The 24986-nt window shown below is 38.3% G+C and overlaps 1 protein-coding gene across 14 annotated transcripts in view; it reads right to left on the reverse strand.

Annotated features, from left to right (window-relative positions):
- Window positions 1–24986, reverse strand: part of PDE4D (phosphodiesterase 4D) — a 1400346-nt gene that overhangs the window by 537204 nt on the left and 838156 nt on the right. Inside the window, exon 1 of one of the 14 annotated variants that reach the window (XM_038530664.1) lies at window positions 21228–22526. The exons of the other annotated variants lie outside the window; for them this stretch is intronic. Coding sequence (XP_038386592.1) covers window positions 21228–21274 — 47 coding nt within the window. The 5' untranslated portion in view covers window positions 21275–22526. Of the gene's footprint in view, window positions 1–21227; window positions 22527–24986 lie in introns of those variants that run through there. 14 annotated transcript variants of the gene reach the window in all.

Raw genomic sequence — 24986 nt, forward strand, 5'->3', positions numbered from 1 at the left:
AGAATTTGTGAAGTAAAGAACATTTTTTTTTTTTGGAAAAAATACCTGATTCTCCTAAGGCTTTTATTTATGTATTTCAAATTCCACCAGGATAAATGGAACAACTCCCCTGGACCTCTACTGAACAATGGTGGATAGTGGGAGCAAAGTTTTCAACTATTGGGGTGGAAGGTTACAGATAAATAAGGGGAAGAAGCTATAATAATCCATGTAGTAATGGATTAAATTTGGAAACATCAGAATAAACACATGCTTTTTAATCTATCAACCTATCTACCTCACCATAAATAAAGATAGTTACATACTGACATATTTACAGATACATGAATATACTCAGGTTAGTACAAACATATATATTCCCTTCCTCTGCCAGATAAGATGACTGAGAGGCAATAACATACAGTAGCAATAAGCATGTATATCTAGCACCCAAATGTTGGTTTTTAATATCATTTTCTAATGAAGGAAACAAGAGATCCTTGGAGAAATGGCTGAATCTAGGAGTGGGGAAGAAAACGTACAAGATGAGCCTGCAACTTATAATGACAGAAAGTTAAAAAAATAAAAATAAAAAGGCTTAAAAAATCACACAATGATGGGGAACATGTGAAAAGGACACAAAGGCCAACTGAAAGAACTCTCAATGGCTAGAGATGGAACAATCTGAGCAACAGCATATTACTGAATTACAACCTAAAGCAGAAAATCAATATCCATGGGCCCATACTAATATTCGCAAATGATTGCATAAATAAATGGAGGAGAATAGACAAACCTATGGAGAAGAATTCCAAATATTTTATATAGATACTCTGCCTTCAAGGAGGTTGAATATACCTGTCTCCTCCTTAAAGTGTAGCCTGTTAATAATGACTTCTTTCTGAAGAATACAGTATGAAAATAAAAAGAGTAAGTCTACAGTGGAAAAACACGACAAAAAACCCACCTTAGCTAGGTGGTCAAGGTTAACATCAATAGCAGTTAAGTTATTTTGACAGTGTGATGGAGATAGCACTTTAACCCTCCGTGGTCTTCCTCCTCAAAATACATAACCCCAGTCAATCATGAGAAAAACATCAGAAAAATCCCAACTGAGGGAAATTCTATAAAGTGCCTGACCAATACTTCTCAAAACTGTCAAGGTCATCAAAAACAAAGAAAATCTGAGAAAATGTCAGCCAAGAGGACCCTAAGGAAACATGACAACTAAACATAACGTATATTCTTTTCTTAGAACAGAGAAAGGATATGAGGTAAAACTAAGAAAATATGACTGAAGTATGAACTTTGGTTAATAATACTATATTAATATTGCTTCATTAATTTTAACAGAAGTATCATACTTATTTAAGATATTAACAATAGAGGAATGTGGGTATGAGGTACATGTACTCTCACTACAATTTTTCTATAAATCTACAACTTTTAAAATAGGAAGTTTATTTTAAAGAAAATCTAAAAAGCTATACATTTAATTTAAACTGGTAGAATTAAATAGTAAGAGCTAATCTTACTGACACAGGCTGATATTTAATTCTCTTAAAAAGCCATACTTCATATATTAGCCTCTATGACCAATTGCTTTCATCACATTTGTTTAGAAAATATTAGCTCAAGTTACAAATCACTAATTAAAGCCAGGTTAGAATGTTAGGGAAATGCTGAACATATGCCTTATTTAAAGAAAAGTTCAACTAAAAGGCAGAAAACATTTACATGAGATCTGCATTATCTATATGAATATATCTTTCAAAAGGACAAAGAGTCAAGAATGCTTTCATGTTCCAAGACACAAAAACACAGCACAAACTAGCAAAGAAATGTAAGGTTTTAAACCAACCAGAGGAAACACAAATTTCAGCAAACTGTTCAGATACTATCATTTATTCATGATTTTTGATCCTAGCAAACAATGCACATTTGCCCATCTCTCCATCCTCACCTAGACCCATGCAAACTATGTCTCATGAAATGCTGCTTCTGCCCATGAAAGCAATCCACACCCATTCTGAGGTTAAACCTCTCTTATCACAGAGGCACTCACTGGTTATATTTCAGATTTGCTGCTACTAAGACCCAGTCTCAACCAAGTACCACTCCTTCAACTGCTGTGTTGTCTTCTTTCTTAACTTCCATCCTTGTCACTCCTTGGAGTCCTCTCCAATAGGTGTGCAGCCCCAATGTGAGCACAATCTTCCAAGTGATGTCTGAATGACTCAGGGTCATGTGCACTCATTACCTCTTTATTTTGGGTCATTTGAGTCCTATGAAGGGAGCCCAGTTATTATGTGAAATTTCCAAAATAAGTTCTATACTTTGCCTTCAAAACTGGATGGTAGATACAAATACTACACTATCTGTGAATACTGTAAATGAGGTTAGCACATTATTCTTTGGTTGTAAATATCATACTTGGCTTCCTAGAGGTATCAGACATGCATGTATCAGAGCCCTCCTGTGATGACACAGTCAGAGGTGCTCTCAGATGACACAGGGCAGGGTCCATCCTTCCCTTATTCTAAAAACAAAGAAACAGAAAACACACACACACACACACACACACACACACACACACACACACAAAATAACAACAACAAAAAACCCCAAACCAAAACTCTACCTTCTTCTTTGTTTGTTCTAGCTACACAGACATAAAATCAGAACCAAATATAATGGTGGAAAATGAACACTCTTTAACCTCAGGGCTTAATTTATAGGTATTTTCTGAACATCTTCAAGTACATGTATTCCCATGAGAAGTATTACTGCTTGTCTTGTAATGATGTCATACAAAATTAACAATTTAACGACGCTTTAAAATTCAAGTGCCAAAGGATATATTTTTCTACTTTTTATAGAAAATATGCAAAATAATACAAATTTCATTGGTCAATTATGAAAACTGTGTTGGAACAAAATGATTTAATGCAGGTGATAGATTTCCTTGAAATGCATTTAAAGTCCTGTTATTGATCCATCTGACTCAGCTCCATCAATTCTACTGACCAGGATACAGATATTTTAAGCATTAATGCTTTCAGGAATATACAACACTAATAAATATGCCAAAAATGAAGAATATCCAACAAAAAAAATAAGTAATGAATGCCAACTAAATTTCCAACTGAAATAAGTAAGCTACTCAGTGATATTATTGGTATCTTTAATCTAGAAAGATGAATCCCATTAGTCTTAGAAGTTTATTTATAGTGGACTTAGATTAAATAATGCAAGTAACAGCTATAGAATTTGTAGATCGGTATCAGAGGAGAAGAAAAACATATTAATCAAGTAGACATGTTAACAAAATAAGAGATTAGCCAGGATTACATTTGAATAAATTAGCAGAGGAAAAAGATATCCATAAAAATATCTAGGTTTAGGTTCCTTACAAGAAAATGGTCTGTTTTGCAGACTAATTCATACAAATGTCCAAGAAATAAGTACTCAATTCTACTCTTTTTTAAAATATTTTTTAAAATTTTATTTATTCATGAGGGACACAGAGAGAGGGAGAATGAGAAGCAGAGACACAGGCAGAGGGAGAAGCAGGCTCCACACAGGGGGCCTGACATGGGACTCAATCCTAGGACCCCAGGATCATGCCCCAGGCCGAAGGCAGCGCTAAACCGCTAAGCCACCAGGGTTGCCTTCAATTCTACTCTTCTTATATATTGTAGCATACACGAAACAACAATTTGCTTCTCCCTAAAAAATTTTGTTTTTTTTTTCCCTAAAAATTTTTGATTTGAGATTTTTTTTTAAGGTAACATGGGAATGAAGGAGAGTCTCTTCCATGCTAGATATAAGGTTCCTACACATATCATTTTGTTGATGCAAAGCACAATACAAAAGGCACCAGCAATCTTCATTTACAAACAATAGACATGAGAGGGGCACCTGTGTGGCTCAGTCAGTTAAGTCTCTTTATTTAGGTTCAGGTCAAGATCTCAGGGTCGTGAGATTGAGCTCTGTGTCAGGCTCCTTGCTAACTGGGGGGCCTGTTTAAGATTCTCTCTCCTCTCTCTGCCCCTCCTACTTCTCATGTGCGCTCTCTCTCCCTCTCTCTCTCCCTCTCTCTTTCTCAAACCAATCAATCAATCCATCAATCTTAAAAAAAAAAAAAAAAAAAAGAACAATAGCCATGAGCCTGATATGCTGGTTGCTTCCTGAACACTGTACTCACAGTTCTGGAGTACTTAGTGATGAAAAGGGATGAAGAATCGGGTTCTGAAGAGCCATTTCTTTAGAAATGCAACCTTTTTCTTCCCCTCTTTTATCTTTTGCCTGTCTTGACTGAAGCTCTGAAGAAACCAAGGCTACAGAAGTTGTGGGAAAAGCATGCAACTCAGATTACCCAAAGGAGACACTCAAGAAGAGTCTAAATGAAAATAGATTCTGAGGAAAGGCAGGGGGGGAATCACCATAATCTTCAAAATTCTTCTGATGTGTTACTGCTTTCAAAGCAGTGGATTTTCTCAAGGTAAAGCTGTTTGATACAAATGAGCTCATCTGCCAATCAAAGATCTTTTACTCATTGCCAAGTCAAACACTTGACTATTCTAGCTAGTATTAGAATCAAATTCTTAGTGTCAATATATAATAGCCAATTCACCTAACTGGGGGACATAAATTAAGAAATGATAGGGAAATAGAAAAATGCATGAAGCTTTATATCCTATATTCTGGGATTCCATTCTCCTTGATTTATGTAGTATTTTTTTAAAAACTATCAAAGGAATTGTTCTAGAGGGAAAATAGGTAAGAGTACTATTACACATTCTTAAACAAAAAACTTTACTAAACTGGCCTAATAAACGTAAAAGGTTTTAAAATTTCCAGAAGCCTTGGCCTTTGTCTATATGCTCTTTCCAGACTGCCTGTCATTTTATAATCATTTTTATGATTTCCACTGTCCTTATCATATGTATTTACGCTTGCAACATTTCAAGCACAGGAAAGCAATCTTGTAAATTGTCAAGAATGACAGGTCCTACTGGGTGCAGCCTCGCTCGGAAGTTTGACTTCAGCTTCCATTCTTATAGAACAAGAGTCTACAAACAGACTCAATCAAGAACATTTGCCTCTCAGATGCGGATCTCCTTAAAAGTCACACAAGGCTGTGACAATCACCGCATACTACTGTTGCCACTGCAAGTGGAGGAGTCAGGATTCCAAAACCCGGCCATGATAGGCCATGAGAGGCAAGAATGTGAAAGAATTTTAATTTCAAGATAGTAACTCGGAAAGACAGAGCATTTAAAAAAAATAAATATATTTTTATTCAGGCTGTCCTTTTATGAATATCTCAGTATTTTCCATGGTATTTGATAACATTTTAAAGTCTCATACATGGAATGCTTTCGATTTTTTTTTAAGATTTATCTATTTATTTATTTATTATAGACAGAGAGAGAGAGAGAGAGAGAGAGAGGCAGAGGGAGAAGCAGGCTCCATGCAGGGAGCCCGACGTGGGACTTGATCCCGAGACTCCAGGATCGCACCCTGGGCCAAAGGCAGGCGCTAAACCGCTGAGCCACCAGGGATTCCCTGCTTTCGATTTTTAACTGACACTAGCATCTATAGATTTCAAACAGCTTTCAAATATACTACAATCTTCACAGAAACTTGTGGGGAAGGAAAAGGACAGGAGGGGAAATAAGATCCATCAAAACCTTAAGTATGTCAGGGGCTATGATTTTTATATATCTCATTCTCTTTATGTACTTCCATAGGACAAATTTCCCTCCAATTGGTATTAGAAGTAGGTGTGCTTCCCCTAAGCCACTGAGTTGCTTATATCTAGGGACACTGGGATTTATATGTAAGCTTCCTGATTTACACTAGCTTCTAGGAAGCTTAGTGAAAACTTGTATTTTACTTTATTTTTTATATTTTTTTAGAGAGAACTTTATATTTCATCTGGCATACCCTTAACTTCATGACCTTCTAAAGTCTTAGAAGCTGGAGGGTTCTCTGTCTCCCTCAAGATTTAGACAAAACTGGTTTGGACTTCCCAATTCCATGACCAGGAAGGGTCCTAAAACTCAGTCCTCGATCTGCGATGATCTCCCAGGGGCAGGGTTCAATTACTTCTCTCGTTAACCTGACATGACTCCTTTTAGATTTGTACGATGAATACCACCAAGAGCACTGACTCACTCAGGAATCTTGAAGTGAGATATATACACATTGGTGGCCTTCTCTCTCTCTGTCTCTCTCTCATTGCTGAGGAGGGTCATTTATGGACTAAGTACACATAGTTCTCATCCTTCCTTGGGCTTCCCCTCTCCCTCACCTTTCTTCTTATTTCCCTTCCTCATCTCCCCCATTGGAGTTAGCTATGTAGGACCAAAGTCCCCCTCTCTTACACAGGGTGGCTTGTACCCTCAATTCACCTGAATGCCTACCTGCAGCCAAAATCTCAGGAGACTCTCTTCCTACCTTGAGGGCATCTTCAAAGTATCTCTTCCAGTACAGGCTTTTCTCTTCCCCAAGACTTTGGTGCCATTTGTTCAGGTGATATAAGTGTCTTCACCTCATTACATATGCATGTAAGTATTAACATCATGCCTTGTTTACTTTGGCCCTTCCTTTATCACTCTCCCCTACAAGTTATAGTTATTTTTTTTTGAATTTTATTTATTTATTCATGAGACAGAGAGAGAGAGACACACACACACAGGCAGAGGGAAAAGCAGGCTCTATGCAGGGAGCCCAACGTGGGACTCGATCCCGGGTCTCCAGGATCATGCCCCGGGCCGAAGGCAGCACTAAACCGCTGAGCCACCAGGGCTGCCCTACAAGTTATAGTTATATATCTTTGCTGGCTGTTTTAAATGCTGCCTGGAACAAGGCAAGGTTTAAACAAACAAATAAATAATAAATTATCTGATTGAATGCTGACAACAAATCTGGGTGATTGGTACTATTGCTGTATTTTTCTTTTATGAATGAGGAAAGTGATGCTCATGAAAGTCAGGTAATTTGCTCAAAATCAACCAGTCAACATAAGACTTAAATTTGAATTTAGCTCAGTACAGCTCTAAAGCAGGGGCTCCTTCCTTGCATCATACTACTATCTGCTGAGAGAGATGGGTATGAGACTTCTAAAATGCTTTGTCACAATACACATGCTATCTCTTCCTCCTCCCCACCTCTCCACTCCCAGATTCTGATACTGGGATTCTTGTAGTGGGATGGGAAGATAAGGGCTGGATGGTTTATTGCACAAACTCTTGCAGACATTTCTGGCATATTATACAACTACCTCCCTCTAAAACACCTTCTCCAACCCTCACCATGTCCATCACTTTGAGAACCACAGGTCTAGATCCGTAACATGTTGAAGTTAATTTTCCAGGATATGATCTTACTGAAAAATACATATATATATAAAATAGTTCTTGATATTCTTTCACAACAAAACATGAGTAAATCCTTATTCTAATGTGTAAAGGGATTTCAGGTTTTTAATTATCATTTATCTAGTAGATATGGTTGATGTTTTAAGTAAAATATCAAAAATATGTCACATTCTACCCATTTCAAAGGCTCAACTGACAAATTAATTTTCATATAAAAGGTCAATATTTTCAATATTTCAAATATCAGTATTTTTCTTGAGATATCCTTTTAGTATCTACTTTTGACAACTAAAATCAAAATAATAGCAAAATCAGAAACTAAAGAACAACAACAAAAATTTAAGATGATATTGAGCCATTCAGAATCAAGAATCTGGCAGATCCTATTAACTGAGCATCTACTTCTTGAGGAGAACAATACTAAGCATTTTAACATATAGTTTCCCATTTAATCCTTACAGCAATGTGATGAGGTAGGGTTTATTAGCATATTTTCTAGATGAGGTAAAAAGAGATACAAGTAAATTATACAGGATCATAAGTTGCTCAAGATTAAAGCTCCTCAGTGGAAGAACAAGGATGCAACAATGGTTGTCTAACTCCAAAGCTAACAAACCCCTGCCTCTCAGTATTTAATATGCTTACTATGTATGATGTGGCCAAGTTTGAGAAAAAGACAAGAGGTATACATAAGATATTTTTGTTTAGCCTTAAAACATGTGCCAATTATGAAACCTCACCAGGCAGCAGATAGTCAAACACTAAATTATGTTGTCTTTACATGAATGGCACTTTAAAGAAGTGACCTATCCGAGGTCAAAGAAGGTTTCATGGAAAGATAAACTGGTCGAAACAGGACTTTGAAGGATATGGGTAAGGCTATGTATGATCGGCAGGGCAGAGCATTCCATGTAAGGCAATCAGATGGGTTTCTTTGGGAACAGTGAGGAGACTGACATAAATTAAAGAAGAGGACTTTGGTTCCAGAATCATGAGAACTAAAGATAGATTGGCTGAGACACAATTACAGAGAGCTTTGAAGTTCAAATAGAAAAAAAAAAACAAAAACCCATGTGTTAAACCATTCACTCATTTCACACAGATCTCATATACATAGGCCAGGAAAAAATAAAGAGGACAGAATAACACAGAAAGCCCTGAAGAGTTCGTTCACAATCCTGCAGCAATCCCGATCAGAAGCCTGCCTGTCCATATCCCTCTGGCTACCATCCTGATGGAGTCCTAGTCTAAGCATGGGCCATATCCACATAAAGTTTTCCTGTATGCAGGCCAGGCTGGAAATCTTAGGAATTAATTCCTAGAAGTAGCCATGGGCCCAGTGAAGATGGAAGTTGGATGATAAATTCTCCAGCATTCTCATTTCTTTTCTTTTTTTGATTTTTATTTATTTTTGATAGAGAGAGAGAGAGAGGCAGAGACACAGGCAGAGGGAGAAGCAGGCTCCATGCACCGGGAGCCCGACATGGGATTCAATCCTGGGTCTCCAGGACCGTGCCCTGGTCCAAAGGCAGGCGCCAAATCGCTGCGCCACCCAGGGATCCCCCCAGCGTTCTTATTTCTTAGGAAAATTCTGAAGCAAGTTCTACATAATCTCCCAGAGGTCCTAATAGGATTGAATCCACTTGTCTACCTCCGTTACCTGAGCATTACTATGCCCTATATAGGTCTGTTTTTCCCTTTTCCTGTCTCACTTCTCCACTTCCCTACTAGTTAGTATTTCCTCAGATAACCTCCTGAATAAACAATTTGCACTTGAATCTTTCTCTTGGGGCTTGCTTCTGCAGCAACCCAACCCAGTACCAATACACAATAGCTCTAGTAACAACTAACCACGGAACAACACTAGCATGCCACATACTTTTCTAAGTACTTTACATATAGTACAACATCTCAACCTATCAACAGCCTCTGAGGTACACACTATCATTGCTTCCATTTTACAGATAAGGAAACTGAAGCAGAGGGAAGTTGAATAACCTGCCTGAGGTCGCAGAGCTAGGAAGCTGGGATCCAGGTCTATTCTGAATAAGGCACTGTGGATCCAGAGTCAGTGCTGTTAGCCACTAAGTCAACTGCCTCTTTGTATGTGGATATAAACCACTATATAGCTTCACAAATTATGCTGTAGGAAGTACAAGGGTTTCTAGAAGAAAGGAAGGGCAGCTTTACTATATCTAGACTTCCAGGGAGGCCAAGTAAACCAAATTCTTATGGATTAGAGGGTTTGCCATGGCAAAAGGCAAGAGGGTGAAAGTGTCTTCCAACACGAGGTCCACCAGGCAGCAGGACAATGTCTTCTGACACCATGGAGCCCCATCAAGATGCTAGAGCAAAGGGTAGAGGGAGTCATGGCAGGGGGCTGTTGACTAGCCAGGTTCCAGCTTTCCCAGCCCTTCTTCAAAAGTACAGCATTTATTCAAAGCTGTTCCTCAACAACGATCAGATCTCTATTAGGTCACTGCCAAAGCTTTTGAGACAAGGATTCTGTGACTTAAAAATACATGTTTGTAATCTGTATGCTAAAGAATATATATACCTAAAAAACTCATATACAAGATATGTGCTGAGGAATAATGAGGGGAATAACACTAATACCAATAGTAGCTAGCATTTATACATCAAGTTAGAAAGGTAGAGGCCAGAGGAGGCAAGGCTTTATGCTTGCTGTCCTGTATGCAACACAGAGCCAATATACTTTAGAGGCAAGAGAAGGGACATAAAGGAAATGATTCATGTCGAGTGTGATTTGATAGTGCAAGATGGATGACAAGAGAAGAGCCACAGGTGAAGAAGGCTGGTCTATATCTGAGAATTGTATCCTGTCTTTTGAAAAAAACAAAACAAAACAAAACCAACAATTAAAATGCAACAAAAGTGTTATAAATGAAGAAATAGGATATGCCATAAATGAAGAAAGGGATCAATTCAGAGTTAATTTGCACAATATTGCCTGGCCAGAAAGATAAAACATAGATCTCTTCAAGAAAAGAATGATTGTTATAAATAAAAGTGAAAGAATGGGTTATCAGTTTTAAGGAAATAATTAGTGTCTTAAATAAGGAGGTGATTTGGAGCAATAGCATTTGGATTTTTGCAGGTCAACACGATTCGGCAGGAGACTGTCTCTGCAAATGCAGTTAAATTTTCCCAAGTATCAGAAATTAAGATGTGTGGGAATTATTCGCCCCCAGGATGACAATTTTTATAGAAGTCTTACATATACAAATAGATTATTTCCTGAAAAACCAAAATTAATCTTGAGGAAACAAAATTCCAGGCACACACGTTTAGAAATGTAATCTTGCTCTCTAAAGCATGGAATGAGCGCCTACTACATGTCAGGCACTATACTAGAAACTGAGAATGTAATAACGATGGAGGACATGAGTAAGACAACACTTCAAGGGAAAATTCAACCTGCATGAAGCAGGAGCTGATTCAAAACGGGAGAGCACAGAAACTTTCCAAGGGTAAGTGATTCTTGCTGAGATTAGAGAGGTGAGGAGGAATGTAATCTTCCCCATAATTTAAGCTCAACCCAAGGCGTTGTCTCTGGTATATGTCGAAAAGTTCCAAGAATATGACACACAGAAGAAGCAGTTTCGTTCTGTGAGCAATCCAGAGACGGTGAGCAGCCCTAGGCTGGAGGAGCCTGTAACTGAGCAACGAGATTACTGTCAGCCACCCAGCTACCCTCTCAGAGCCTTGTCTCCTGATCAGAGCGGTAACAGCGCTTGCTATTAATTGATTACTTACTGAGTGGCAGGTGCCCTTCCAAGGACATGACAGGTTTTCTCATCTAATCTTCACAGCAACCCTATACGTGAGAACTATTTATTGCCTCCAGTTGACAAGCGGTAAAACTGAAGCATGGAGAGGTTAGATAACTTACCAGAGGGTGTACCCTTAGTGAGTAGATAGCATACTCTCAGGCATGGATTTTCAGAGCATCTTCCCCAAATCAGATAAATATTTAAAAATTATCTGGCATTAAAGAACCTTTTAAATGTGATATTTGTTATTATCTGCATTATACATACAGCTTAAGTTTGCTTGTTTCATCTCAAAGCATGGGACAATAGTGCTATTTGAATAATGCAAAAAATTAATTATGCAGTACTCCAACCATGTAATTTTTATTACTCATCCTTTTCTTTGCACAGAAGCATTTTTTGAGGAAAACTTTACAGAGCACCTACTGTGTGTGACACTGTGCCAAGTGATGGGGCTATACTGTAAACAAAGTAGTCAAGGTGGCTACTCATGTACAGAATGCAGTATGATTAGTTACTATGAAATCTCAAAGGTTAGCCTGGTCATAGAGTTCCTTGAAGCAAAAGGACGTGCAGTGAAGGCCTAGCAGAACATGGTCATCTTTAACATGGTGACATCCTAATTCACCTTAACATTCAACCTCTGTCAATAATCAAACCTGCATGGGTTACTTCCTAGAAAATGGGATTTTTCAAGAGGTATTTTATTCTTTTGGAATTCAAATGCCCAGTATCCCACGCCTGCTTATGATGTGAGAGGTTTCCTACACTTCCCTCAACAACATGGGTTTCAATGTTCCTACTCTTCGCTGCCGGCTTTCGTTTCTCCTCTAAAACATCAAGAGATTCTCCATAATTATGTAAATTATTAATTTTTAATTTGCTGAGCAAAGAGGCATACACAAACAAACTAATGACAAGATTTCTAATCCTGAGAACTGTATTCCCTGTTGTTTTAGACTAGATGGAAACTAGCTGAGGGAAGAGCCTGAGATCTCTGGCCAAGAGAAGAGTAGGGAAGACATAAGGGACACATAAATAGTATGTGAGATATATCTTCTCAGCTACTGTGAATATCAGCATTAATGGGCATCCAGTTGCTGTCTGACTCATGAATAAGGCTGATATTTAAAGTGTAGTTTTGTGAAGAAGGAGGTAAGCCAAATACCTAAGGCTGAGAGACTAGGGGTTTTTCATAGGTGGGGCCAAGTACTTCAAAAGGCATCTGGGTTCAGTCTCAGAGGAGTTTGGTGATCACTGCATTATTTCTCAGCATTTCCTTCAAAGGAGAGATAAGCCTCAACAGTATAGAAAGGAGTAAATTATTAAGGTAAGGTATAGAATCTTAGGTTTTTAGAGCACCACTAGTAATCATTTAGTTCAGCCTTTAGATTTAAAACAACTCCAAGGAAGGGAATCACAAAGTTTCCTTATAAGTGACCAAGACTGCTTGGGGCCCTATTTAGATGTTTAGAGCTTCAGCAGAAATCCCACAAAGAAAGCCCATACAAAATAATCATGAGCACTCAATGTCAAGAATATTAAGGAGGAAGCTCTGCTGATCTCAGAGAAAGTGCTGATGATCAGAAAAGATGAAAGGAATTCATAACATCTTCTCAACGCACTATACACTATAGGATTTATAATTAACAGCCTTAAAAACCTATAAGATATCTTAGAAGTTCCTTTAATTTGCATCTTATACTTGACATTCTTCCCCCTGAGATATCATGCAAACATAAAAGTAATGTAAATTTATAAATATTTAAGATAGGTTATTCCAGTTCTGGTTGAAGTCATAGCATGTTTTTTCATTTTCGGTAAGTTTCTCAGAGACGAGTGACACTGCAAGCCAACTTCAGAAGGGTTTTGAAGAAACCTTTGTAAAAGCAGATTATATATATATGGATTTGTGACATTCCAACATAAACCACAGAAAGGTTCCTATTAAAAAAGTGAACAAAGCTGAATCATTTTACCTTCTCTTCCCACTGTGATTTTTATTATTTGAAGATAAAATTCAAAGCAAATATCTAAGAGCTTCTGTTTGTCACCCAGGAGTTATTTCCAGGAAGCTTAGGAAATCTCACATTTCCAAAATTAGGTCATGACACTGGCACTGCAATCTAGTTAATACATTCGTAAAACGGCCTCTGCCACTACCAGATAGAAAACACCAATGATAAAATCAATTCAGCATTCTTTGGAATCCCCCAAAAAATAATCTACAGGAGAAATTCTAATGACAAAAGAGCTTCCTAATTTAGTGATTAAAAACTGTAGATTTCTGTTCCATCTCTGCCCTTTTTTCTGACATGATACTTTGTGTAAGTAATTTTGTGTTAAATGAAATGTCCTTTATCCACTTTATTTATCCGTTATCACTGACTTCTTCCAATTTGCTTGACACTCTCATACTTCCCTCCAATTCCCCACAGAAACTGTTACACAACCTGGTCAAGCTCCTTCACGTGCCTCCTTATGGTCCTCCTTCTGAGATACAATCTTGAATTCCACTCCCCCCGCCGACCAAAACAAACACACAAAAAAATCATAAACAAAACAAGCAAAAAACAGAGGGCATGAGACCAAAACTCCTTTGGCTTTTCCTTCCACCTACCTACACTCTACATTATTTGCATCCATCCTTCCCTTCCTCCCTCCCATTGGGAAAGAAGTCATGTGCTTCCCTGTCCTGATCCTCTCTATGGACACTTCTTTTGGGTTGTGCTCTCTGATCCTCAGAGGTATATTTTTAGTTCCTTATTTCTAGACTTCTTAAAGTATTTGGACCAGTCAATCGTTTCTCCCTTCGAATTCCTAGAACACTTTGCATATACCTACATTGATATGTTCCTTACTGTTCTATAATTATTTGTTTCTGTGGCTATTCCCCTCAATAGTCTCTGAATGTCTTCAAGGCAGTAGTGCTATCATATGTACCTGTGCGCATCCCCTATGCTTAAATGAATCGATATGTTCCACATGTTCTAATGCAACTGAGTAAGAAAGATATTTTCAGCAGCTAAGATATTGGGCTATTTCATGATTAAAATGTTTCTTTGGCAATTTGGCACTGGCTCTGATTTCATAAAATGTTACTATTCTTTACTTATGAAAAAATAATTTTGAAGACCTATAATTAGAACATCTTGAAGAAAATAATAACAATAGTAGCAAAATCCAAAACTTACATGACTTTTTATTGTCAGCAAAGCACTCTCAAAAACATTTCCTTTGACTGTCAACACTGCCCTTCAGGGTTGAGGTGGAGCCCATGTCAAAGCAAAGCCAGGACTGTGCAGTTTGGGTCACTGCCCAACAGCAAAGTAAGCAAAGTTCAGCTTATGCCTACTCTACTTGCTGAGTATGTGCCCAGAGGAAGGGATGCCTTTTGCTTTGCACAGAGGCTCTATCCATTCATGAAACACCACACTCTGCAATTCTAATTCATCTGCCTGAAGTGGGGCATCTTTCCTAAAATATCTGCCTACAGAAGCACCTTTCCCTAACCAATAGAAAGGACCCCATTGACCAGAGTGCCTCTGGGTACATGATTCACCTCAAATTCCTTGTTAAATTTCTCATTCTGAAAAAAAAAAATTCTCATTCTGAGAAAACATAAAAAGAGCTGCTGACATGGTTGAGGTGTAGGTCATGTACGAACATGACCAGGAAGGGTTTCTCAGGGAAATGCCACCGACATTCACTAGGCATCCCCCGTACTTACCCAACTTGCTAACTACCATAGTGAAACTGCTTCTTTGCTCTGCTCTTTCTGCTAATCTATTTTCCAGAAGGTCCATAGACAGAGTGCTAAGACATCTGCCACAGAACAACATATGGCGATAAAAACACACCTTTTCAAAATGAGGCCAGTCCTGATTTTGAGTGGGTCAGCAACCCTAAATCATAGATATTGGACCTTGCCTTCTGTGAGCATTCCTTTTTTCATTTGCAAACAGGGATTCAAATCAGACCCACCTCTTAAAGTTACTGTTGTCATTAAATGATGCAATTTATGTGAAAACGGGGGGCATGCACAGGGGTGGGAGGCTTGGGAATGGCATTCAGTCAGTGTTCACTGCTACTATGAGTATCTGATGGCTATATATTTACCTATATTTAAAGAAATTCACTCAAGAGGTTTCAGTATGCCATGGTCTAGGAGTCTAATAAATTATTATTCCCCATATGCTAAGAGTTTCTTTAATAGTCTACTCATCAACAGGAAGCAGGGAAATACCGGGGTGGAGAGCTTAGAGAGCCTTCACAAAGTCACAGAAAGCATTATCACCATAATTTAGAGTTTAGAAACCTGAGGGGGTTTTTTGGTTTTGTTTTTAGCCAGCCAATAACCTAATGGTATAAAGTCCCGAGTCTCCATCCTTGAAAACATATATATATATCCCACAACTGCACACAGTATAATCTCTGGTTGAAGTATCTTAAATATGTTTACAGGCTGGTTTCTCTAACAACTAGAAAAACCGTCCAAGAGTCCATCGAGTGATAAACGGGACTAGCAGTTAATTTATGGCTTGGAGGCATTTGAAGCTATTGTAAAAAAGATGGCAATGATGCTAGAGCTAGACAGGGTATGGATGAGCATTCATGTCTGTGGGGTGTAATCAAAGGAGAAGAGGAAGAGGTAAAGTATAGATATGGTGGGAGGGGGGACAGAAAGAGGGAGGGAGAGGAAGGAAGGAAGGAAGGAAGGAAGGAAGGAAGGAAGGAAGGAAGGAAGGAAGGAAGGAAGGAAGTTAGTTAGTTGGTTAGTTTTAATGTGAAGCAAGTAAGAAACTGTTTGTCAGGTTCCCTCCTTGGGTTGTTCTTCCTCCCAGAATTCTGAACTATTTTCTTTTTCCTTTACTTGACTATTTTTCTCTGAACCCAGATGGCTAAACATTAGTGGAAGTAACTCAGTAACAGGAAGCTAAAAGGGATATAGAAACAAGGAGGGGGAAGGGTGGGAAGTGAAGAAAACAGAAGCAAAACATCCCATTCATAGCCAATCATTTTCACATGATGGGGGATATTTTCTTCCTTTCTTTCTTTTGTAGGTATTGTCTGAAACCTTTCTGACACAGGCCACTCATTCAGCCCATTGAGAATATAACCTGCCAGCAGGTTAAAGTGCACTCTTTTACCAAGTCTACTTAGACTAAAAATTACATTTCATTTCCCTACGTTGTGGTCATATGCTGATATGACCAAGGGCCACTTGACTCTCTTATCACACTGTTCAATAAATCAACTTTTACAAAAAAATTACTTTTATTTTAAAAGCATAAGATATTACTAACAGAATCTAAGAATAATGCAGCTAGAAGCAATAAAAGAGAATAAAATAGGAAACCTAGAGAAAAATTATGTTTAATAGGATCAATATTTCATCTAAAGAAAAATCTCTGCTGTATTATATCTAAACCTGAATTTCTGCCTTAACCAATGGCTGACTTTACGATCCAGTGCAGGGGATTTGTGAACAAAAGAGTTTGTATAATTATGGTCTCTACCTAAATTCCATTGGCCATAAATTGTATTTGGCCATAACAGGAATTCAGGAGCAATCTGAGAGTTTGGTATTAGTATTCCAGAATTTATGGGTAGTTTTGTCACTCAGGGGAAGAGATGGTACTGAAGCAAGATCAGCAAAGGCCTGAAATCTCATTAGAAGACAGACAAACACTGGCAGAAATTTTAGGTTGACTAAAATGAGCAGAGCTCTATTATCTTGTGTGAGACTTCATGCATATAGTCAACTGCATATAGTCATCAGACTCATCATTTCTCCCACTCGCTAAAATTCTCATAAGACAAGCGAGGTTATTATACTGGCCAAAACATAAACTCTAGAAAATGCAATTCTGGGTTGAGTTTCTATGGTTTCAATAAATGAAGGAAAGAAAATCTTGAAAGATGAGACTCTGAGAGGCCCGATGAGAAGGATGATCCTCAAATTAAGAATCAGGCCAGCTTGCTTTTCTCTGATTATTTATTCACTGTGTTTGCTGTTGAAATCATATGCACATGATACTATTGATACATTGATTTATATCTTGTTTCATTCCATAGATTTAGATCAAAGAAAACAAAATGAGTCAGTACACGAGTTTAACCCTTGGTTTACAAAAGAACAACCAAACCGTGACTTGATGGAGTAAACCTTATTGGGGACCTGGGGAGGAAGGGCAAGACTAATGAAGGGATGTAGGGGCCTAGAAAAAAGGGAAAAGAAGCCTCAGTGTAGAGTCAAGTTACCATAATCACCCTATTTTACCTCTTGATTGGAGCCACCTCTCAGCAACATAAAGTTGGATAAAAGAATTTAAACGGGTAGCCTTTAAAAAATTAAATCCTAAGCACCAAATAGGCAAGATAGTTAATCATCATCTACCATCACTAATTCCAAAGCTTCCTCAGGTTTCCTACAGGAGCATGCTGATAGCAGCACTGTACAGCTTCCCATAGCAGGGGCCGTTGGCTTCTGTTTCTCACTGTCTTCTCTCAGTCATTTGAGTCTATCACAAAAAGAAGGCAAAGGCATTCAAATAAAGTATGCCCTTAAATCTCAAAAGTGTACAATTCAGTTGCATTCAACATAGCCCTAGCATTTCTGGCATAAAATTATAACATTTTCAGGGCCACCTGGGTAGCTCAGTGGGTGAGCATCTGTCTTTGGCTCAGGGTGTGATCCCGGGGTCCTGGGATCAAGTCCCACACATCAGGCTCCCCACGAGGATCTTGTTTCTCCCTCTGCCTGTGTCTCTGCCTCTGTGTTTCTTATGAATAAAATCTTTTAAAAATATAGCATTTCAGATAACACAAAGTTGTTATATTTTCATGTAAGGCAAAAATCTACAGACGTATTGGCACACTGTTATGTCATTCTTGTTAGACCCCTGAGTATGATTCTATGCCATGATGCCTCTGAAGAGTCCTCTTATTTGCTAATAATGAAATTTAAATTCCTAGAAAGTGGACTTTCATTTCCCTTTTTCCAACCATGTAAGAAGACCCATTCTTGACTTGCCAGACTATCAATATATTCTCACAAGCAGCCAGAATAAAGAGTAAGAAGAGCTATATAGTACTTATTTACCTACTGAGGCGAACCCTAATCTTTGTTTGGCTTGGAAGTAAAAAGGTCAACAAGTGTAATGGAAAGAAGCCTTCGCAATAAAATTCTCCAGCAAATATCTCTAATGTAGCTTTAAACAAGAAAAGCACATTCTTCTTAGCACTCTCTTAGCACTTACAGGTTAGTGTTCTATTAAGACAATTAATCAGACCAGTTATTAACTTTAACTTGTAACCAATAAACAATGAAGTTGTAACACTACTATTGCTCAATTCTCAACACACTAGCCCTAGGACAAGAGGATGAGAGTCCAAGGTGGAAGCACTATACACAGGCTTCTACTTGAATCATTACCTCTGATAAACTTTTGAAGACTACTCTAGATCTCAATTTTCCCTCCTTGCTCCTCAAAAAGCAGGGAGCAAAAAGAGCACGCACCTCTTTGTTCTGAGCCAGGGCTCATCAAACCAAAGCACACATCTCTTTTAAAATGTTTATCAGTCCCTGGTGCTGATCTGTTGCCAACTTCTGATATGTCCCTTTGTGAAAAAAAAAAGGGGGGGGGGAGAAGAAGAAGAAAAGAAGGGAGAAAAGAAAAGAAAAAAAAAGAAAAAAGAAAAGACCGATATGTGAGAATGAGGAAAGAGAACCCATGGAGATGAAAAGGAGAACAACTTGGCAAATCCTTTCCTCTCAGCACAGTAATTCATGAGCATGGAATCCAATCCAATAGGGACTTTTACAGTAGGACAAAGGGAAGGAAGGTTTTCTGTCAACAAACACCTAGAATCTCTTAGTGCAGTATTGAAAGGTGAGGTTATAAATAAGAGGAAGACAACAATCGGGCAAGTTGAGAACCAAACACAACATTAATTGGGTCACCTGGAAAAAACCACAACCTTCTTCCTTTGAGGTCAACGTCTTATTAATGAATCCTTCTACAGGGCCCAGGCAAGAACAGATATACAGAACGCTCACACTCCACATTGGCTCAGTTTGGTCATAACAACAACAACAAATTGGCACATGATGCAGCGAAGTCTGTGCAGGGTTACCTAGCTTCAGGCACAAAGGAAAACCACCAGGACTCTCAACTTCTCTATACAGCTTTCAAACATATATTTTACAGACCTAGAGGAGCATGAATAAGCACATTTGCATTCTTTCAAAAACTATAGAGTGAGTAGCTCCTTTCCTTCCTGCTGAAAGTACAGGTGAGGTAAATATAACAACATAGGAGGTGCTTAGAATGTTAGGTATTTAGAGAGTACATGCATCCTACCTATTGCACCATAAACAAATGGACCCAAACAACCGGACTTAGGACAAAAACTGTTGCTTTACAGCAAAGTGCACTTTTTAGAAATGAGAACGATAATTTCCCCCCTCAACAAATTGCAATAGCTACAAAATTAACCTTGAAAAAACCAAAGGAATAGAAAAAAAAATAAGTCTCTGACAAATACCTACTATGTGCCAGGGACTGTTTCCAAGATCTTTTTATTTTAAGGTTAAAGACTATTTATGTGATTGATTCTATAAGAATGACAAGGACCTTATTTCTGGTGCCAGCATCTCACCATCAGGCCCAGTAAGGCCATGGAACCCAAGGTCCCACTGAGTTGGGAACTCTGGTGATGCACAAGGAAGGGGGCTTTAAGGTTTGCAGGCATGTCACCCAGATTCCCTCCCAAATACATCAGAGGCTGGGGATGGTGGCTCTGGAAAGCAGAGAAGAAAGATACGCCACAGCATCAGTTCTGGATGTATCTGGTACTGATAGAAAATGAGGATCTTCCCAGAGTGACAGAGGATGTCACCCACCCTTCTCTACAAGTGACTTTCAGCTAACAAGCTCAAACGTCTATAACAAACCAGCAGATGATTTTGGCGGAGCCTTGAGATACCAGGAAGCTTTCATGTGAGACAATGTCAAAAAGTAGCTTTAAAAAGACCCCAGAAACCTCTCTTTTGATATTTATTATTTATCCTGAGACGAGCCTAAACATTTACCTGGAAAACATATTTTCAAAATCAGACACATTGCAGTATTCAAAGCAAACCATGTTAGTAGCTACAAAACCTTGAAATGTGCCTTTATCAAGCAATGACAAAGTTTTTGCTATGAGATTTAAATCCAGTCAACCCTAGAGGTGTGGTAAAAACAAGCAATTTTAAAATACTGAGCTCTGTCCTTATAATACCCTCAGCAAAGATTTCCCATACACATTTAGTCATAAACTCTAATAAATGGTACATGATGTCACATGTCCTGGGACCTTAATATATTGCACTGAACATTAATACACAACAAAATATCAATGCACTAAGCAAATTCTTTAAGAGTCTGAAGACTTCATGATTCATGTGTTAGAATTCTCTTAAATCGGTTCATTCTGGTAGAAATATTTCTAAATAGTTATATTAGAAAATATATAGTTATTTAACTTCTAAATAGTTAAATTCCTTAAATGTAAGGCATCAACACATCTTAGCATTATTTTAAAACTGAGTCAACATTCTAAGTTTTCCATTAACCTTCTTCTGGAAAATCAAAAAGACCTAAGGCCAAGCTAGTTGACACCAGATGTCAGAAATACATGTGTGTCCTTCCCCAGGGAATTTTCAGATAAAGGAAAATAGAAAAGAAGCAAAAAAATCCAAACCTCCCTTTTTCTTTTATTTATTAGTTAAATACCTGTATTCTCAAAATTATTGGTTATATTTTCTCCGTGAACTGTTGGCAATTGTAAATGCCCTCATACTGGAATTCTTATTTTGGGATGCTTTTATATTAACAAGTAATTTGTTATTGCATAACCATTACTTTCTCAGACAATTTTCGGTTTTAAACATTGTTCACTTTTCATCCTCACTTGATACCAATATTCTTATTCAAGAAAAATTCACCTCTGGCACCTGTCATGGCATTTTATAATTCTGAGTTTTACAAACTGAAGGGGGGGGTATCGATTTACTCACCATATCCAGGAATGCCTTCTAAAGGGGAAATTATTCACGTGCATCATGTTTGCAGATCTTCTGTCATTAATATTTTCCTTGTCTCATATGTTACATGTAGTGATTTTCATAGATGAATTCCAACTCTCCTGTTTGAGCAGCTATCATGGGCAATTATTGCAACAAGTATTGAATTCCAAAAAAATCCCCCCAAAAAAACAAAGAGCAACAACAAAAGCCCTTCCAGGATTTCAAAAAAGAAATATCATAGAGCACTGCAGGTATGGGTCCATCCATTTAGGTTCCACTAGATAGTCAACACACTAAAATAACCAGTTCAATCGCTAATCCTAAATGGTGGCAAATATTGTCCTGGTAAAATCCAACTGCCTAGAGTGTAAATTAGTGCATCCTCTCAGGAAGGACTCTGGAATGTGGGAAAAAAGGAGTCAAAAGACAGTTTCTTGTTATCCTTGTTAAAGAAGTGTTAGAAGGGAAATGGAAAACTTCGGGTTGCTTTGCCATGCTGTCCTTTAGAAATGAATATTGCTTTTTCTTCTTTCTTAGGCACATATTCAGGTGTGGTCACTTTAACGCAGCGCTGCCTTCTGAGACACGTTGGACAAAGACCTGGGCAGAGGGGCTAGAAACCATGTATAATCAAAGCCAACTTCTTTCCCAAAGCTCAGAATTGCTGGTTTTCAACGGCACAAGTAGGAAGGCAAGGAGCAATTTCTGCTTTGCAGGACAGGATTACCATTAGCTACCATCATGACTTCAGAAGGTGCTGTCATGAGGAAATTCATCCCTGCTGCCTAACCCCATAATAAGGCGGACTGCCCTCCTTAAGTAAAATGACTAAGCTATTGATCCTTTCACTGCAGAAACCCCTTTAATTTGTTACCAAAACCATGTGCGGGCTTTTCCTATGTTGCCTTGGAAAGAAAATGAATTTCACGGCTGCAAGTCAGACGTTGTCTAAGAATTTCTTCCCCCGCTGTCTTTCTTTTCTCTTCTCTCTCTCTCTCTCTCCCTCTCTCTCTCTCTCTCTCTCTCTCTCTCTTTTTCTCTCTCTCTTACCCCCAATTCAATTCCCCAAGAGGTGTCATTTACTCTGATGCGCTGACATCTTCTGAAAGATTCTCACGCCCAAGCTATACAGACCTTGCATGCTTTTGAAACACAAAGGCAACAGGCTCCTGCTGGGGTCTCCCAGCTCCGAATTTCCAGCAAAACCTTTGGAATCGTCGCAGCCGCCTCGTCTGTCTGTCCTGGGCTCTGAGCAGCTCAGGACACTTGCAGGCTCCGGGGTACTGTACGTTAACTCTGCAGCAGCCCGTTCGGGCTGCAGACACTGCTGCCTGACAGGGGATGTGCTGGCGTCAAGGGGGCCCTCTAGGTGGGTTCCCAGACACTGCAGCACGCCCTTGCTCGCCTCCAAGGAAGAGTGAGCCAAAGGGGTTAAAGGAACAGCTCGTCCAGAAGAGCCAATTTCCTTCAGTAAGTCATTACCAGGCACGACAAGCTAAGCAGTAAGAAATCAGTAAATAACCTCCCAGGGAAAATGACACCTTGAACAAACAGATATTCCGAAGGGAGGGTTTTTGTTTGCTTGTTTTTGTTTTTCCCTTCCTACCCAGGGCAAAGAATGGGAATGAAAGAAGTCCACAGAGAATTTGCCAAGGACAGGGTTTGGTCATTTTTGTCTCCTTGAAAAAAAAAAAAAAGAGAGAGAGAGAAGAAAAGAAAAGAAAAAAAGAAAAAAGGAAAAAAAAGGGCTAGGAGTGTCTTGTCAACTTTAATGATCTGTAAGCATTTGGCTACAGATGACCACACAGTAATTTTTGGACAGGAAATCCTGTGGAAGCCAGTTCTGCGGAAGTCGGTTATACTTCAGTTGCAATTGCGCATGCCATAAAGCTGCTTGTTTGATTAGGGGGTGTGTAGAGTTGAGGAGTGCTGAGATAAAGCATCGCAATGCCTACAGTTGATATTTTGCATTTCCTCAAGCTTACCCTTTGTTGCAAAAATTCTGTTCAGCAATCCCCTGAAAGCCCCCCATCACTGTTGATGCCATTTTGGAGCAAGAATAAAATAGTAAACTCTTGTAATAGTAGGTTGGCACTTAAATGGTGTTTGTTGAAGATCAGCAGGAGAATGGACCTTACAAGTAGCAGTGTACTCAATATGAATGCATCGGTTTTAACTCAGGCATTTAAAAAAGCTGTTATGTAATTGCTTAATATTAAATGGAATATTGGCAACATTTAACATATCATGCCATTATAAGGTTAAGATTTCTCTAGCGAGGCCCTGTCATCACAGAAAATATTACCAAGAATTGGGGGAAGAAGGAGGTATTTCCCACAAATGCAAAACCAGGTATAAATTAGTCTTGAAAACTGCCACAATTTGGGGAGTTTTAGTTTTGATCAAATGATGATCCTAATGGAAGTATTCCTGGGATGAGGAAGAACTCAATGAGTCCTTTCAAAGCCATTTGAATGTGTAGGTTGAGATGGTACCACAGCTTGAAAGAAACTTGAGAATATATCTAGGGATTTTCTGTAGCCTAGGCAGTGTCTTCACGACCTCCTTTTTCTAAAGGAAATAAAACTCTTCCATTAGGTCATTTGTGATCTGAACCAGAAAATTTCCATCTGAATTATTTTTGACAATCTTTGCAACCTGTGAATTGAGCATCACAGAGTAATTCAATATTTGATATTCTATGACATATTTAAGTATTACTATTTAAGAGCAAGGAAAACTTACCAAGGCCCTCACACCCGCTGCCCCTGGGCCCTGTACTAAAGACTTACACTATTATCTCACTTAATCCTCACAGCACATTAGGTAAGGACCATTATGAGCCCCATTCTATAAATGAGGACATTGAGGCACTCTGATATTAAATAGCATGCCTAAGGTCAAACATCTAATTAGAGTCATGATTTGAACCAAGAAAGTTTGGGTCCAGAACCTGCATGAATTACTACTATATTATTTGGGTCTCTATAATAAGAAAAATACTATTTTGCATTAGTGTTAATGCTTTGAAAAAATTATTTTCACAGGTATTACTTTATCCTTACAGAATCATGCTGAGGAGAGTATGATATTTGTTGTGGCAATTTTGAAGATGAGTCTCCAAAAGGCTAGTATTTTTTCATTATCACACATCAGTAGCAGTTAGCAGTAGATCTGGGAAAGAGCTCAGACCAACAGGTCAGTGTTTTATTTGATGCTGCTGCTGATGAACACTAACTTATTTCAAAACCAATACTTAATCCTCATACTGTGTAAAAAGAAGGTCTCTGTGGAAAGGGGTAAGTACAAATATTTACAAAATGATGGAGAAATTGATTTTTCCTTATAATCGGTTCCATTTATTTGAATTTTTTAATATATATTTTTAATTTTTACTATTTTTTAGTTCATTCTACTACTCTGTTCATATGCCAGAGCAATGCCCATGGGCCACAGGATACCTAAAATATCTCTAAATATTTCTCAATTACCACCCAGTTTGACATTCTATACTTGTTCCCATTTGTGGGCAATAGTACACACAAAGCACTGTGGAAGTAAAAGAACACATGATTTACCTAGCAGATTATTAAAGGAGATGTAAAATTAAAACATATTTAAACCAAAAGGAGATTTCAACTGAAATTTTTTTAGGGGAACTTTTCATGGCTTTTTATTTCTGTTTTTATATATGCAACTCTCTAGAATACAGTATAACAAATTAGAATGAAAGAACACACAACTGAGAAG

Source organism: Canis lupus, chromosome 2 (genome assembly GCF_011100685.1).
Source record: "Canis lupus familiaris isolate Mischka breed German Shepherd chromosome 2, alternate assembly UU_Cfam_GSD_1.0, whole genome shotgun sequence".
In the NCBI taxonomy this organism is placed as follows: Eukaryota; Metazoa; Chordata; class Mammalia; order Carnivora; family Canidae; genus Canis; species Canis lupus.